General features: G+C 31.8%; 2 protein-coding genes and 1 long non-coding RNA gene across 5 annotated transcripts in view; 2 read left to right on the top strand and 1 right to left on the bottom strand.

The window, feature by feature from the left end:
- The window catches only part of LOC107452057 (uncharacterized), a 51,206-nt gene that overhangs the window by 29,217 nt on the left and 3,226 nt on the right, over nucleotides 1-18,763 (bottom strand). The window contains exon 1 of one of the 2 annotated variants that reach the window (XM_071182031.1): nucleotides 1,994-2,060. The exons of the other annotated variant lie outside the window; for it this stretch is intronic. Within the exon in view, the coding sequence (XP_071038132.1) occupies nucleotides 1,994-2,045 (52 nt within the window). The 5' untranslated portion in view covers nucleotides 2,046-2,060. Of the gene's footprint in view, nucleotides 1-1,993; nucleotides 2,061-18,763 lie in introns of those variants that run through there. 2 annotated transcript variants of the gene reach the window in all.
- Nucleotides 7,527-18,763, top strand: part of LOC107452059 (phospholipase A2) — an 11,974-nt gene continuing 737 nt past the window's right edge. For both annotated transcript variants that reach the window (XM_043043660.2, XM_043043658.2), the window contains exons 1-3: nucleotides 7,527-7,670; nucleotides 9,488-9,612; nucleotides 10,884-10,979. In XM_043043660.2, coding sequence (XP_042899594.1) covers nucleotides 7,561-7,670; nucleotides 9,488-9,612; nucleotides 10,884-10,979 — 331 coding nt within the window. In that variant the 5' untranslated portion in view covers nucleotides 7,527-7,560. The remainder of the gene's footprint in view (nucleotides 7,671-9,487; nucleotides 9,613-10,883; nucleotides 10,980-18,763) is intronic.
- Nucleotides 10,989-14,499, top strand: LOC139425883 (uncharacterized). Its single transcript, XR_011636951.1, has 3 exons — nucleotides 10,989-13,399; nucleotides 13,601-13,768; nucleotides 13,937-14,499. It is a non-coding gene; the product is annotated as an uncharacterized lncRNA (long non-coding RNA).

The following is an 18,763-nucleotide window of genomic DNA, read 5'->3' as shown; positions in this document are numbered from 1 at the left end:
ATTGCTGAGTCTCTGCCTTCTTAGTCTAAACAGGACCCGACTTAGCCTAATTGGGGCCCGGGGCAAGAACTTCTTTGGGGGCTCTACTCTACTTCAGTAATGAAGTACTCAACTTTATGGAGGTATTTAAAGTTTTCACCTCATTATAGATATATAACAAGAAAATTGACTCAAACCTAATATAGCTATAAGACCCTTCCAAATGGTCAGACGAAATATCGTTCTCCATTTTATTGATTTTCTGACAATTTATTGATTGACATTTTATTGATTTTCTGATTCCACGTCAATCATGCCGAATGCAATTTTCTGATTGTTAACTTTGTCATCGAGCTGCGAAAAAATCATATCTTTGATGGCATTAGGGCGAAATTCTGCTAAATTTTCGCAATGACAATGACTCAATTAAGCCTATCAAAAGCCCGTATTTCTGTAAGCATATCACATTTTACGATCTGAAAAAATACAGGCTTTTGATTGGTTCTAGAAAGCTTTGGATTTACTAAATGTGGATTTTTTATGTTCATACGATAGATTAATACAAATGCTAACATAAAACTGACGTATTTAACACTGTACTGATATTTTGTTAAAATCTCTTCGAACTACAAACTAAGAACATATCAGAGCCGGTATTTTAATTTTTCATTTTTATAACCTACGTTGAACAGCTGACCTAATTTTGAGTTTAAGGCTATCAATGTTTGACTCCTTTAGCCTTGTAATTTTGAACCCAATCCAAATGACAAGGGAACTAACACCTTGATCGAGCATTGGGACAAACTAGCCTTTGTGAAGGGCTTTTTGATGCAACTAACACCCATTTGCATTAGATGGAGAGGAAAACATCCAAAGGTTTGCCCGGCTGCAAGGGAATTGCAACCCATGATCCAGCCACAGCTGGGATTTGAACATGGGTTCTCTCATTGGTAGGTGAGGGCTTTATCCCCAGAGCCACCACGTTTCAGTCAGTTTCTTTTGAAAATAATCTGAAAAATCATTTTTCTGAAGCTCAAAAGGTCTCTAACATGATTTTTAACGTCTTCAAAATCTAAGAAATAATCGCCTTCGCAGTGCTTTGGATTTTATTAGAACTTAGAATATGGAAAAAAAGAAGCAATAAAGCCGGGTATCCTACGGCTAGTACAAGTTTTTAAAAATGGTAGCAGAACTTAAACAAATGGTAATAATTGAATATATTTATGATAAAAATTACATATAATTTTTTTGAAGGGTGTAAGAAGAAGTAAATACGCATTATTACCACAAAGAGTTTCTTTTTTTTTATACCACTTCAACATATACATGTATGAAAATTCATATCTCTAAATGTTGAAGTGGTATAAAAAAAGAAACTCTTTGTGATAATAATGCGTATTTACTACCACTGTTATAAATTTATAAGACCCATAATAACTCTGTCAAATGAACAGAAGTGATGAACCTTTAAGGACTGAACCTTTAAAATGAATAAACCTTTAAGGACTGTTAAAAAAAAGTATTAAATGTACTAAATAACTTATGCGTAGCGATTTTATTTGGTCCATAAAGTTCACAAATGGACGTTTTGAAAAAATTGGGGTGAGTTTTTATTTATTATTTGTACATTTATGTTCCTTGGGGTGCTGAACACGAATACACATTTTGAGACAAAAAAATTTCCAGGATAATACGCTTTTTTTCCAGAAAAAAATTGAAAGTATAGCATTTTACCGATTACTTTTTTTTATTTATTTAAGGCAGAAAAATTTCTGATGTCATATTTGAAAACTAGATAATATGACCTATAAATTCTATACCTATAATGTGTCCGTAGGGTAAAAAAATCAAAGAACTTCAAGTATGGGAATAAGGACTATAGCCAGTGTCCGCAGAACTATCTTAACTATCAGAAGTATCAAAATAAGTTATTACCTCATAAGAGAACTGAAAAGATTACCACTATAGGAGAAATCCGAAAAACATTAACGGGAAATAACACGCTAAATATTACCTTGGGAATACCACAACAGGAGTGCTTTAAAGTTTGTAGCAAGAAAGAACATCGTAAAAATCAAAAAGGAAAAAAACTAAAACAAAATTTTCCCGCAGTGGACTGATCGCAAAGACACGAAGTAGAGCAACACCAGTAGAACAACAAAAGCCAAGCAACACTGACTGCGGTCAGTACGCGGGTGGGTGACCACTTTGATCAGCCTAAGTAGGGTCCGAGGGTGACCGCCTCGTTAAACTGTTCTACCGTAAAGTGCTCCACTTCGCACGTAGGTCCTCGGGCTACCAAAGCAAAGGAGCCATCCTTTCTGCAGAGGATGTAGATTGTCATGGCATGTCTAAGGATCATCCCCAGGGATGTTTCTCATACCGTCGCCGATAGCCCACAGTGCGGCTCTAGGGCGACGTAAATGTTGTTGTAGTTCATTTACGTCGCAATAGAGCTACGGCTATAGGGCGACGTAAATAAAATACCAACTAACCGAAAACGAAATTAAAGTGGAGGTACTGACATACATGGCAGTATTACTGATTGCATGGTATTACCATGCAATCAGTGCGAGAGCAGTTTCAACGGTTTGTCGCATTATTACCGCAAAGAACCAGATACCCGACTTCCACAAGAAAAACAAAAGAAACCAACAGATTGAGATTGTATGACGTAATCTTGAAAATCGAAGTGGAAGTGCGTAAATTACCATATGGGAAACAGAATTTTTTGGATGAATTTAGAAGGTTGCAGATTCAAGTACGAAGTTCACATATGAGGTAATAATTTATTTTGTTTCATTTCATCTTAAAAATATTTTTCTTCAAATATTCTTCCAGTTGTGACGTTAGCAGTTTGGCGCTGTCACTAACTTAGAATTATATATTTTCTACTTTATCTTTTCAATTTTATATATATGTATCATAATAGACAAATACAAAAAGGACAAAAAGAAAAAAAACGAAGAAAATTAAGGAAAAGAATAAGTTTTATTTACTGCGCATGAAGTGCAATTACTCATAAAATAAATTCAGAATGTAGAGAAAGCAATGAAAAATTACAAAATAATTAGAAAAGGGAAAAAGAAAAATAATAATAAAAATCCAGAAAAAAAATCCGAAAAAAAGAAGAAAAAAAATTAATACAAATCCGGAATATAAAAGATATAATCTTTTCATCAGCTCACGCGATTATATCCGCAAAAAGGAGTGCTTTCTAATATTGTATCAATATAGCCATTGCAAAATATATCAATACAATTGCGCGAGGAACTTTCAAAAAATTTACAACAAATAAAATAGAACACATAGAGTAAAAATATCACATTAAAACAGAAAATAAAATATAACGAAAAAAACAGAATAAAACTAAAACGAAATATGTAAAGCAAGTAGTGAATTCAAATTAACTTACATGACCGGGAAATTTTTCAAGAATGATTTAAAATATTTTCGTAACAAGATTGCCAAGATTACAAAATATGAAATCAGAAACGCAAATTGAGGTAAACGCGTAACAAAAAGGAGTTTTGTTTTATGATGCGTTCTTACTTCAGTACTGAAGTGCGTTTGATTTCTCAGTTACCAAGGATGGGCCCGAAAATGGATGTGCGCAAGGTAATATTATACTGGATAATTTAAGGAAGTTGACTATTAATAATTTCAGAAAATTAACTTTTATTTAAGAAAAAAGTAAAGTAGAAAAGAGAAAGAAACACGAATTGCCTGTTTCGCACATAGTATTAGCCATGGATTTGCCTGAAATGGATTTGCACAGGGTAACAATTATTATTATTTTTCTTAACTTTGTTCGTTAGTATCTCTTTTCTTTCATCCTTTTTGTCTTTATTATGTTATATACGGTATTTTAATTTTTCATTTTTATAACCTACGTTGAACAGCTGACCTAATTTTGAGTTTAAGGCTATCAATGTTTGACTCCTTTAGCCTTGTAATTTTGAACCCAATCCAAATGACAAGGGAACTAACACCTTGATCGAGCATTGGGACAAACTAGCCTTTGTGAAGGGCTTTTTGATGCAACTAACACCCATTTGCATTAGATGGAGAGGAAAACATCCAAAGGTTTGCCCGGCTGCAAGGGAATTGCAACCCATGATCCAGCCACAGCTGGGATTTGAACATGGGTTCTCTCATTGGTAGGTGAGGGCTTTATCCCCAGAGCCACCACGTTTCAGTCAGTTTCTTTTGAAAATAATCTGAAAAATCATTTTTCTGAAGCTCAAAAGGTCTCTAACATGATTTTTAACGTCTTCAAAATCTAAGAAATAATCGCCTTCGCAGTGCTTTGGATTTTATTAGAACTTAGAATATGGAAAAAAGAAGCAATAAAGCCGGGTATCCTACGGCTAGTACAAGTTTTTAAAAATGGTAGCAGAAATTAAACAAATGGCAATAATTGAATATATTTATGATAAAAATTACATACAATTTTTTTGAAGGGTGTAAGAAGAAGTAAATACGCATTATTACCACAAAGAGTTTCTTTTTTTTTATACCACTTCAACATATACATGTATGAAAATTCATATCTCTAAATGTTGAAGTGGTATAAAAAAAGAAACTCTTTGTGATAATAATGCGTATTTACTACCACTGTTATAAATTTATAAGACCCATAATAACTCTGTCAAATGAACAGAAGTGATGAACCTTTAAGGACTGAACCTTTAAAATGAATAAACCTTTAAGGACTGTTAAAAAAAAGTATTAAATGTACTAAATAACTTATGCGTAGCGATTTTATTTGGTCCATAAAGTTCACAAATGGACGTTTTGAAAAAATTGGGGTGAGTTTTTATTTATTATTTGTACATTTATGTTCCTTGGGGTGCTGAACACGAATACACATTTTGAGACAAAAAAATTTCCAGGATAATACGCTTTTTTTCCAGAAAAAAATTGAAAGTATAGCATTTTACCGATTACTTTTTTTTATTTATTTAAGGCAGAAAAATTTCTGATGTCATATTTGAAAACTAGATAATATGACCTATAAATTCTATACCTATAATGTGTCCGTAGGGTAAAAAAATCAAAGAACTTCAAGTATGGGAATAAGGACTATAGCCAGTGTCCGCAGAACTATCTTAACTATCAGAAGTATCAAAATAAGTTATTACCTCATAAGAGAACTGAAAAGATTACCACTATAGGAGAAATCCGAAAAACATTAACGGGAAATAACACGCTAAATATTACCTTGGGAATACCACAACAGGAGTGCTTTAAAGTTTGTAGCAAGAAAGAACATCGTAAAAATCAAAAAGGAAAAAAACTAAAACAAAATTTTCCCGCAGTGGACTGATCGCAAAGACACGAAGTAGAGCAACACCAGTAGAACAACAAAAGCCAAGCAACACTGACTGCGGTCAGTACGCGGGTGGGTGACCACTTTGATCAGCCTAAGTAGGGTCCGAGGGTGACCGCCTCGTTAAACTGTTCTACCGTAAAGTGCTCCACTTCGCACGTAGGTCCTCGGGCTACCAAAGCAAAGGAGCCATCCTTTCTGCAGAGGATGTAGATTGTCATGGCATGTCTAAGGATCATCCCCAGGGATGTTTCTCATACCGTCGCCGATAGCCCATAGTGCGGCTCTAGGGCGACGTAAATGTTGTTGTAGTTCATTTACGTCGCAATAGAGCTACGGCTATAGGGCGACGTAAATAAAATACCAACTAACCGAAAACGAAATTAAAGTGGAGGTACTGACATACATGGCAGTATTACTGATTGCATGGTATTACCATGCAATCAGTGCGAGAGCAGTTTCAACGGTTTGTCGCATTATTACCGAAAGAACCAGATACCCGACTTCCACAAGAAAAACAAAAGAAACCAACAGATTGAGATTGTATGACGTAATCTTGAAAATCGAAGTGGAAGTGCGTAAATTACCATATGGGAAACAGAATTTTTTGGATGAATTTAGAAGGTTGCAGATTCAAGTACGAAGTTCACATATGAGGTAATAATTTATTTTGTTTCATTTCATCTTAAAAATATTTTTCTTCAAATATTCTTCCAGTTGTGACGTTAGCAGTTTGGCGCTGTCACTAACTTAGAATTATATATTTTCTACTTTATCTTTTCAATTTTATATATATGTATCATAATAGACAAATACAAAAAGGACAAAAAGAAAAAAAACGAAGAAAATTAAGGAAAAGAATAAGTTTTATTTACTGCGCATGAAGTGCAATTACTCATAAAATAAATTCAGAATGTAGAGAAAGCAATGAAAAATTACAAAATAATTAGAAAAGGGAAAAAGAAAAATAATAATAAAAATCCAGAAAAAAAATCCGAAAAAAAGAAGAAAAAAAATTAATACAAATCCGGAATATAAAAGATATAATCTTTTCATCAGCTCACGCGATTATATCCGCAAAAAGGAGTGCTTTCTAATATTGTATCAATATAGCCATTGCAAAATNCAAGCTTTTTCTTAGAATGACACATTTGGGCGCGGATTTTCTTGTCATAAGAATCAAAAAGAAAATATGTAATCAAAGATTTAATAATTTAATAGATAATCAAATCAGCTGCTCATACGGATGATATAGGACAGCGGTTCCCAAATGGTGTTTGGCAGAACCCTAGGGTTCCGAGAAAGAGTTCCAAGATTTAGTACTTTTAATAATAAGTGGTGAATTTTGAATCCTTTCTTTACATTTAGATCCAACCTATTATTAATAATTTACTTAATCTTTCGGTTGCCTTTATGAAATTATTTCTAATAAAATTCCAATAAAATAGAAATGGCGTTTTTTTTAAATAAAATAGAAATGGCGTTTTTTTTAAATAAAATATAATGTTTAAAATAACAATATATTGTACAAATTATGAAAAGTACAAGCATTTCTAAAATATTACACTAGAGTTTCCTAAGTCGCTTATCAAATCAGAATAACTAAATTCTTTAATAAAGAAATATGTTTCCCTAATAACCATTTTCAACGTTTATAACAATTCTTTTAAGTTTTCCTTTCGAAATAAACCATAATCTGGCTTATTTTATTCATTTTCAGCTAATTTATTTACACCAAAAACACATTTATAACTAGAATAGGTGTGGCACAAGAGCTGCAAATTTAACTGCCTGGCATGAAATCTAATTTAAGATTATTTTCAATATGAAAATGGGTCGACTTTAAAAATTTTATCTTATCATTCATCCAGACAAACTTTCAAACATATATATATACAAAAAGAAGATATATCTATGCTTATCATTATATTTATTAAATATGTATGAATAATATTTATATTTATTATATGTTATATTTATTATATATCTGTGTATAATATTTCGTTATATTTATATTATATATCTATACATGATATTACGTTATATTTATTATACGTTTATGTATAATATTATATTTATTATCTATTTCGCCAATTAGGTTTATTTAAAAAAAAAAATTTTATTTTAAAAAAATATGGTTTGAAAAATATTTATTGCCAACCAGTTTTACTTAACTAATTTATCGGAATGTGGTTTATCTTTTTATTTCCACAGACATTTCCCTCAGAAATCGCCGGAGTTTGACAAACATGTATACCATGTGGACGGAACTGACGGGTACAGAGGGTACAAAATTTGTAAATTATGGAAATTACTGTGGTTTAGGTGGAAGTGGAACTCCAGTGGATCCACTGGATGGGTATGTATTGCGCGGTACTTATCGTACTTTTTAAAAAAAAAATACTTAAGGCAATTACGTCTTTAAAAATCATCACATGACAAGAAAATTTTTATTTGTTTGCTTTGTAAAGCTTTTTAACATTATTTATTTTTTAAAAAACTATAACAATGATTAGGGTGATTGCATACTTTTACGTTAGCTTCCGTACGTAAGATGTACGTAAGCAACTGCATTTATTTTAAATGCTGCGTATCTTTACGTTATTTTGGCGTGGTTATGTTGGCTACAAGCTTGCTGTTTACAGTTCTTAAATGTTGTTGCCTGTTTAAGCTTACCTATGAACACTTGTTTAAGCTTACCTATGAACATGGACATGGAATAAGAATTCGAAGAAATGCATTGATGAAATTTAGAAATGAATCGTGTGATCTTACACAACTGGTTCATTTAATAAATATATAATTTTATTCGTTTTTGCTTAATATTATATTTGTCTAATTGTACTAGTTTCATAAAAAAGTAAATATATTTTTGCTATTTTAAAATTATGAACTATATTTATTTTAACTATACAACTTAGTTAAGAGAAGTTAAATAATCATTAGAAGTTCAACATTATTTTAAATGTTAAAATAATAAGGTGCATTCTCAATTGCTGAATTCATCAAAATCTACAATCTATCAAGCTTTTCTGCTTATGGAACTGCAGTTTTTAGTAGAGCAAAGCATCTTAAATCGTAAGCCACAGCCTTAAAGAGATACACTATCTAGCCATTAATGACCGAACACTGTGAAGTTCGGCGGTGGAGGAATTATGGTGTAGTCCTGTTTCTCATAGTTTGGCATTGGACCCTTGGTGTGGAACCCTGAACGCAGAAGGGTGTAGAGACATCCTGGACAATTCGGCTCTTCCCACCCTGTGGCTACAGTTCGGTAATGGCCCGTTTGTGTTTCAACACGATAACGCTGCCATTCATAAAGCACATGCCATCACGGACTGGTTTGATGAAATGGGGGTGCAAGAGCTTGACTGGCCATCCCAAAGTCCCGACATCAATCCAATTGAGCATCTCTGGGATGAGTTGGAGCGCCGGTTGAGGGCCAGACCACAACGCCCCAAAACCACCACTCAACTCTTCGCCATGTTACAGGAGGAATGGCGGGCAATACCTGCCGCCGTGTACCAACACCTAGTGGATAGCCTTCCTAGAAGGGTTAAAGCTGTGATTCGGGCGCGTGGCAGCCCTACGCCCTTCTGACTTGATACTAGCACCTCATGTATCCGAAATGAGGGGTGTCCGGTCATTAATGGCCAGATAGTGTAGTCTACGTCCATTGTAAATATGCAATTTTGCCATCAAATGATATTCCACAAATAATATTCCACTACGTTAACGTTTTTAATTTACGAATTTTATTCAAAATCTCTTATGAACATTTCACCTGAACTGACACATGCGCACCAACTTGAAATCTTACGAGAGCGTACGGAAACTAACGTAAATTTATCATATCTAAATGAATCTTATAGCACATGCCAGATAATGTACAAGTCATATTTTTAATACAAAAAGTGTTTGGACACAAAAATCTGAAACTGGTATTAGGTATTCTGTAGTATATGGGTATTTCTGTGTAAGAATTGGTGATCCTGTCGTATTGTGATCATTCAAGATATTAAAAAAATTGTTTTATCTGATTTGTTATTCAAAAACTTATTCGGTAATTCAGTTCAGCAGCTTTGAATCATAGTTTTCTTCGTTGATTATACTCAATGGATTTATTTCTAATCTCCTCATTTTAGAAACCAAAACTAACTTTTTTATTTATATTAGGTGCTGTCAAAGCCATGATTTGTGTTACGAGGAGGTCGAGTTGTCTGCTTGCCAACAGGAAGGAGAAAAAGCTTTGTATGGCAAAAACTATAACTACAAGATAGAGAATGAAAGAGCAACATGTGGTAAGTATGCATCATAAATATGTACAGTTAAACTAGATAACTTTTCTGAAGATCATTTCTCCCAAATTCAGTATTTCTATCTAATTAAAGAATCCCTCCTGGCGCAAAGTATTGGGTTTTGGAAGGGAAAAAAAAAAGCATTTTAAAGATATAAGCCATTCTTACTAATTACTACTTAAGTATTATATCTATATAAGATATAATACTTCCTACACTCGCCGAAATTAAATAAAAAGTAATTAGAACTGAATAACTTTTTTTCACTATTACGCATAAAAAATTTAAACAGTTACAGTAAGGCTAATACATAAGAATAGCTTCAATGTTCTCATTAAAAAAATTTAAAAATTTAGTTTATTTTAAAATTTCTGTTCTATCACAGGAAAAAATGTTTCGCCTCGAATGTTGGAGGGTATGCCTATTATCGTGGTCTTAATTCTGATTAAGTTTCATAAAAATTCTATTTGCTTTAAAGATTTTTGCTTTAGTTCTTTACCTATAGATGAGAATATTTCACACAAATCACAAATGTTCGCCAGTATAAGTTATGGCCATGTGTAAAAGTTTTTTTTTCTCATTGTATTTTTGACATGACAACAGATCTACTTTTATAAGTACAAGTTAAAATGTAATTGAACAATTTCTATGTCAGTCACTAAACGTTGTTTCGTCTTCTTCCTTATTGATTGATGGCAGGGCTTTTATACCTGCCTTGGAGATACCAACTTGTTCCAGATTTAGGATAAATATTTTCTAGCGTTTAAATATAAATGTATTATTCTTGGTTTAGAAAATTCAATTCATTGGGTTTTTTTCCCATTACTACTTTTAAATAATTTAAAGACTTATTTTAAAAGTTCACCACCTCATCGCAACACCACTAAGTTCAAGTTAAAAATACATTTTAAAAAGAGGGCCGCAAGCGGCCTCAATGTACCCAGGTGCTTAAAGCAATTCAGTTCAGTACACTTAGTTGAAAAAGAAAATAATCCTCGAAGTTAGGCATTTTCTTTTAGCATTATATTCGTCTTTTAAAGAATTGACAAATCAAAGGAAAATCTGCAATGTTTTTTAAAAAATATTTTATGAAATCCGCAACTGTTAGCATCCCTGCTGACTCAAGTTTGAAAGATATAAAAAGTACAATGCTTACAAACTATTAAAAAAAATCTTACATACATTTTACGTTACGAACTGTCTTTCCCATAGAACAAAAAAAATGGTGAATCAATATATTACAATACATCAGTCTTACAATATTTTTAATATAGCTGGATTCCTCAAAAGGAAAAAAAGGAGATGCAAAAAACGTCGTTGCAAAAAACGTCGAACGCTGAGATATACAGGTGATAATTCTACATCGAAAGGTATGTCAAGGAGAATCCATAACTGCTGATCCATAAACAGTTTAAAAAAAATAATGATCCACGTTAGACTGTAACGTCTGCAAACTGATTCAAAAATAAGTTGATAAATTTGCTTCAAACCGATAACCATTATAAATACATTTCAAATTTTTTTCAAACCTCATTATTTTTGACCGTTTGAATCGACTTTCAAATCCACCTTTAATAGGCCATAAATTTAGTGAAAAGTCAAACAGGCCTATACATTTGCCTTTACTAATTTTTTGGATGCAATGAATCAAGTTTTGAATCCACCTTTAATAAGCCATAAATTTAGTGAAAAGTCAAACAAGCCTATAAATTTGCCTTTACTAATTATTTTGGATCCAATGAATCGACTCTTGAATCCACCTTTAATAAATCATAAGTTTAGTGAAAAACCAAACAGGCCTATAAATTTGCCTTTACTAATTATTTCGGATCCAATGAATCGACTTTTGAATCCATCTTTAATAAACCATAAATTTAGAGAAAAGTCAAACAGGCCTATAAATTTGCCTTCACTTATTATTTTTGATCCAATGAATCGACTTTCACATCCACCTTTAATAAGCCATAAGTTTAGTGAAAAACCAAACAGGCCTATAAATTTGCCTTTACTAATTATTTTGGATCCAATTAATCGACTTTTGAATCCGCCTTTAATAAGCCATAAGTTTAGTGAAAAGTCAAACAGGACTATAAATTTGCCTTTACTAATTATTTTGGATCCAATGAATCGACTTTTGAATCCACCTTTAATGAGCCATAAGTTTAGTGAAAAATCAAACAGGCCTATAAATTGGCCTTTACTAATTCAAATAAGCCTTCAAATTGGCTTTTATTAAATCTTATCAAAAGCCAATATCATTCGATAAATCGACAACCAAATTTGCTAATTACTTTTATTAACGCGTTGAATGCCATGGGGGTCACCGGTGACCGGCACTGAGTTTGTTCGTAGCACCACGGGGGTCACCGGTGACCGTCGAATTCAAGATTATTAAAAACACATAATTCGAGTAAGTTTTTAATGCTTTTAATTCTTTTTATATTAATATCGTTACTAAAATGGTTTGAAGAAATTAATGCAATACATACTGTGAAAATCATTTTGGCCAGACGGGCAAGCCATGTAAAATTAGCCTGGCATTCAACGTGTTAATACAGTGAGAGTATATTCTTTCTAGTGTATCTGTTACTGTGAATGACGAAAATTGGTGGTTGTTGACTTTTACCGATGAATGTTGACAATCCCATAGCCACTTTGGTAAATGTCCGAAATATATACTAGGTCTAGTGCCACTGCCCGGTATGTCCTACATCAATGTTTTTTTAAGGTCAAGTGCCCCTACCCAGCATGCATTTAACCGGTACTCCGAAGATTGTTTCTCCTAATATATACTCAGCAGGTATTAAAATATCGAATAAATATTATAATATCAACGAATAAATTAATATCAAATCGGATATAACAAATATTTCGGACATTCAGCAACGCGATTCTCTTGATTTCATTAGGAATAAGTACACATTTCTTGATGATGTCATCCTATTATATATTAAAAGATAAATTTCAAAGAATAAAATGGTTTTAACTTGAGAAAAAGAGTTTTGGGTTCTTTCCAATTTGCAGTACACTACAGTTTAACGTGCGTCAATATTTTTAACAGTGTATTTTAATATTTTTTATTTCAGGAACACAAAAAAAATGCCACTGAATACACACGCCACTGATTATACCCACAAAAAAATTTGTGCAAAACAAAAAAAAGTTTAAGAAGACATACATCATAAATAAGCAAGTACTAAATATAATCGCAACGCACAAATGAGAACAAAAATGCAAACTATCGTTTTAGAAAATACTGTAAGCTCCTTTTTTAGTACCACTAGACAAATCAACTGCAAAAAATTTCTGTAATTTCTTTGGATTTGGCATGATGATAATATTTTTGGAATTGTTTGTCCAAAAATTAAATGTTTCTAACGAAACAATGTTCTAAAGTAACCTACAAAATAAGTATAAAAGTGAAACAAACTATCCCACTTAAAAATAAATTTTATGAGGTCTGAAGAAACCAGATCTATTTTCCCACTTTACGAAATATTTCACCAGGTAGGAATAAAATAAACACCTTAAAAACGGAATTTCTGAAATCACTTTTATTCGGAAACTTTCTTCTTCAGAAAAAAACTTAACCCCTGATAGGATAAAAAATGGATAGGATATAGGTTAAAATTATCCTATCCAATACCAGGAAACAAATACCAATACTACGAAATATGTCACCATGTAGGAATGGCGTAAACGCCTTTAAATCTGAATTTTTGACGTCTCTTATTCGGAAACTGCTTTTTTTTTTTTTTCAAAAAAAAACTTATCCTTTGATAGGATATAGGTTAAANTATCCCACTTAAAAATAAATTTTATGAGGTCTGAAGAAACCAGATCTATTTTCCCACTTTACGAAATATTTCACCAGGTAGGAATAAAATAAACACCTTTAAAACGGAATTTCTGAAATCATTCTTTTCTTATTCGGAAACTGTTTTTTCTATAAAAAAAAAATTTTAAAAACTTATCCTTTGACAGGATATAGGTTAAATTTATCCTATCCAATACCAGTAAATAGATACCAATACTACTAAATATGTCACCAGGCAGGAATAGCGTAAACACCTTTAAATCTGAATTTCTGACGTCACTCTTATTCGGAAACTGTTTTTTCTCAAAATAGATAAAAATCTTATCCTTTGATAGGATATAGGTTAAATTTATCCTATCCAATACCAGTAAATAGATACCAATATTACTAAATATGTCACCAGTTAGGAATAATGTAAAACACCTTTAAATCTGAATTTTTAACGTCATTCTTGTTCGGAAACTGTTTTTCTCAAAATAGATAAAAATCTTATCCTCTGATAGGATATAGGTTAAATTTATCCTATCCAATACCAACACTAGAAAATATGTCACCAGGTAGGAATGACGTAAACATCTTTAAATCTGAATTTCTGACGCCACTCTTATTCGAAAGCTTTTTTTTTTAAACGAAAAAAACACTTATCCTCTGATAGGATAAAAATTGGATAGGATATTGGCTATATTTATCCTCTGATAGAACAACAATTTAAAGAACATTCCTGGCTTCCCGGAAAAAAAACTTTCGTTGAAAAAGAATCAATCAAAAACAGGCTGTGTAGGTTATTTTGGAACTTTTACCAATAACTGCTACTCTTAATTAACTAGCTCCTTGAAAACCACTGGTGTAACTCATTTCTACAAACAGCATGACACAATAGTTTGTCAGTAGTTTGCATTTTTAGTTTTCGCTAGAAACACGTTGCTCATTTTTTATACGAATTCCAATATCACAAGATGATCCATGGCTTATGAATTCCAGTTGAAGCTGAAAAATTTGCAGCGGAGCCAAATTTGACCAAAAAGTCAAAAAATTATTTTAACATGTAAACGTAACTAGACTTGTTTTTTCAATTTCAGATAAAAATGACGACACTTGTGCAACGTCTTTGTGCCTTTGTGACGTCGTTTTGAATAATTGCGTTAAGTCTAATCTTCACCTTTATAACCCTGAGTACTATCATCAAGTCAGCATCTCCGAGGCCATGATGCAAGGAAATTACTTGAAGAACATTTTGTGATCCGGAAATAATTGCACTTGGAACCAAAAAAATAAAAATCTCTAATTTTTTTAAAAATATTAATTGTTAATTTATTCATATAAAATTGCATTTATAAATATAACGATAAATATTTATCCGGATAAAAGTTACTTCTGATATTTTTTCAATAAATTTTTAATACAAAAGCAAAAACGCACACAAAAATTTTTTAAATCTATAATATTTCTTTCATCACTTACACGTAAAGAAAAATTACTTAAAAGTATTTTAATATATGAGCATTTTGTCTGTTTCAATCTTACTTTTATAAACTCGTTTTTAAATTTATTATTGTGCCAGTTATATTTGTGTTAATAATTGAATTTTGTTCTTATTTTTTAATTTTATTCTTTTATAATTTTATTTATCCGTAACCTCGATAAGTTAAACATTCCTCAATCGATAAATATCTACCTTAGCTCGGGAAACGATATGAGCGACTGATTTGCAATATACAATTCTGGAACAGAAACGTCCACCCAGTTTAAAGCATTTAAATCTGACAAATTTTCAACTTTTTTTAAATAAATTTATCAGTTTTAATCTGAATACCTTAAATTTAATGTTCTTTCTTCATCTTCTTCTCATTTTCCTAGTAATAATTAAAATTGTAATTTAAAGCATGTAGAATATTATGACTGTTTGATGTATCCCCACCGATTTTTTGTCACGCTATTTGTCAAAACAACATCTTTCTCTGTTCTATATTTGATTCGACTTTTGTCTGTATAACAACGAATGTTGAATAAAAATTCTAATGTCCGTAATATTATCTTTTGTGGAAAAAATAAATATTTTATGAACTGTCACAGTTTTAATTGATTATGCATGCTTTAAAACGAATATTTAGTTAATTAAACTGACGGTTTTCAAACATTTATAACCAGGAAACAGTCGATATGAAAAGAATCTTGCAGAAAATTCATGTGACAGAGCCTATATTTTTTTTACCTATTGTTTCAAGCTTTAATTACACATTTCCCCGACAGATGGCACGGCAGACTCTTCTTTAACTTCGTTTCCGTTGTGTTTTGCTTCCGTGATTCCAATTATGTCATGTGATGTAGGCTGATAATAAAACATATCCATAATATCTTAATACAATTTAAATTGAATAAAAGTTAACCAAATATTGTGATGAGTTTTACGAAGTTTAATTTCTTTAATTAAAAGGTTTGCTACTCATATGGTATCATCTGCCAAAAATAGTTTGATCCAAAAACAGGAACTATTGGAAGAAGAATTTGTGACCTATTGTATGGTAACTCGAATTCATTACTATAATTGTTTTCCTTTTTCCATAATCATAAACATTTTCCTGTTATAAATTTTTAAAAACCGTCAGTTTAAATTAGAACACCCTGATTCTGCTTCATATGATAAGACAAGTCGCTAATTCTCATTACAATATGCCATGCATTTATCATAGCTTATTTCATAAGGCATGGCAATATAATAAGATTCACATTCATTTTATATTAAAAAAAGAGTCTGAATTTATGTAATTGCAAAGTGAGAGTAAAGTTTCAAATAAGATATTTTATTATTCACAAATATACAGATATGATAGCAATGTGAGCAAACATTCGCACTAATGTTCAAGCAAATATATATTAACTGTGTAGATAACTGAGCTAAAAGTATCAGCAAAATTTGAAATTCAAATTCTTTTGATGGGTAGTGAAAAGAGAACTACTGATTATTAGACACCCGGCAATCAAACTGATTTTGTTATTTTCAATTCCGTCATACTTATTTGAATTTCTGCAGAGTTTTTGTTTCTCCTCCCTTAAATATTATTTTGAGATCTATAATGTGTCTTCTAACTAGATACATGGTGTATTATATCCTGTATCTAGGTACATGGTACGTATAATAAAATAAAATATGAAGGGCGGGTATTAGTAATCACCATGTATAACTTTTCCAATAATCTTTACATTCAATTTTATTTTACATAAATTTATACATTTGATCAGAATGTCATTAAAAACCTGAAGCACGCTTAAAAGATTGAACTTAGTTCAGCCTTGGTTGAAACTGTCTCCATTCCTGCAATAATACTTTCGCTGCACTTAACGATCGAGTCACGTAAATTTACGTTTTTTCATTAACATTTTCACTGATGGACCACGTGGATTTACGTTTTTGCCTGAAATCTGTTAGTTTTTCATTTTATTCAAATTGTCTAATTTTTTCCTGGTACCATAAGTTATAGTACATTCAGGGTTATCTAGAAATTTTAGGTCAATATAGAAATTTTTTCAATCAGAATTTAGAAAAATATAGATGTTTTAAATTATTTGTATCTAGCAACAAAAGAAAATCTGTCCCGCAGTGGACTGATCGTTAAGACACGGTTCCCAGCAGATCACCGAAGCCAAGCATCACTGGCCGCGATCAGCGTACGGGTGGGTGACCACTTGCATTAGTCTGCACGACCGAGGGTGTGCGGTATTGGTCCTCATTAAACAGTTCTACCGTAACGTGCTCGACTTCGCGTGCAGGTCCTCGGGCTACCGAAGCAAATGTGCCATCTCCTCTGCAGAGGATCAAAATTGTGATGGCATGCCTTCGGATCATCCTCAAGGATGTTTCCCAGACCGTCGCCAATAGCCCATTGTGCAGTTCTAGTGCGACGTAAATGAACTACAACAAAATTTACCATAAGAATTTTTTTTGCTTAATTTTGCAATGCTTTTATAATGTGGTAGAAGCTAATTTCAAATATTTTTAGTAACCTAAAACGCCCGGAAACCGACAAAGGAAGACGAAGAAATTCCAACCGACCATTAGGTGTTAAGTCATTAGCACCCGGCCTCAAAAAAATGGTCAATATATGAAACACACCCTTGTGGAAAAGTTGGTATTATAAATATTTTTTACGACCTATTTCTTTAGCTTCACTAAAACAATGCGTCATTGCTGTTAAACATAAATATTTACATTATTAATAAATTGTGGTCGACACATAACTATCTTGGTTAAACAAAATTAATTTAAAACATGAAACACTTGGAAATGGAACAGTCTTTTTAAAAGGATGCAGTCTTTTTAAAAGGACAAATGGATTAATATAATATAATCCAGTTATTACAAACTTATGTCTCGGGCGTGCCCATGAAAAGCTCGCAAAATAATTTTGCTGGTGTAAGAAGGATAAAAATTTAAAACCTAACTTTCGCAAAAGAATATATGTATATATAGGGGAGAGTCGGTTAGCCCCGCCCACTTAAGGAGTATTGCTTATATTTCTGTATAATATTGAGTAATAATCAATATTTTTGTATGTTTCTATTGTTTTACCATCTAATTAAATAATGCAAAAAGAATAAACAAAAAAAGAATAGTTTAACTTAAAAAAATAGAAATTTAAAAAAAACATGTTTTTCAGCTCTTTTCAAAATGTGTCGGGTAGCCCCGCTCAGTAACAAAAATTACAGGTGTAAATGAAAGTGACCAATGTATTGACAATAGATAAACCTCATTTATCATTTTTATCACAAAATTATTTTATTTATTACATATTTATTTACTTTTAGTGAATTCTATCTTTTAATAACAACAATATTTGTTGTTAAAAATACATATAACATTCAAACTTGAAGCAATAAAATAATAATCTTTGCAACCGTACATTTATCGACGAAATAAAATTGGGCGGTGATACCCGACATTCATGAGAGCGGGTTCTGCCCGAAATCCAACTTTTTTGTAAATTTGTAATTACTCGAACAATTTTTCACATATAAACTTCTTTCTTCGTGCAAACTGAACTTAAGACTACATACTTTAATGCTGTATGCATAGAAAAAATTATTTTTTTAGTATTAAAATGAAGTTTAATCAAAGCATTCAAACAATTTTCTTAATTTCATGACTACTGTATTCAACATATTTTCAAAACTATAGTTTACCATGTTAACAGCTGCATCAATTCCTGAAACTTTGAAAATAATCTTTTTTTAACATAACAATTAATGTCCGAAGGCCCATTGACTTGAAAAAATATTCTATACATATGAAATTGACTGTGACTGTGGGGCGCGGCCACCCGACTCTCCCCTATATATATA

This window comes from Parasteatoda tepidariorum, chromosome 6 (assembly GCF_043381705.1).
Source record: "Parasteatoda tepidariorum isolate YZ-2023 chromosome 6, CAS_Ptep_4.0, whole genome shotgun sequence".
NCBI lineage: Eukaryota > Metazoa > Arthropoda > Arachnida > Araneae > Theridiidae > Parasteatoda > Parasteatoda tepidariorum.
The sequence above is the reverse complement of the archived record's forward strand: the minus strand, read 5'-3'. Positions and strand labels throughout refer to the sequence as shown.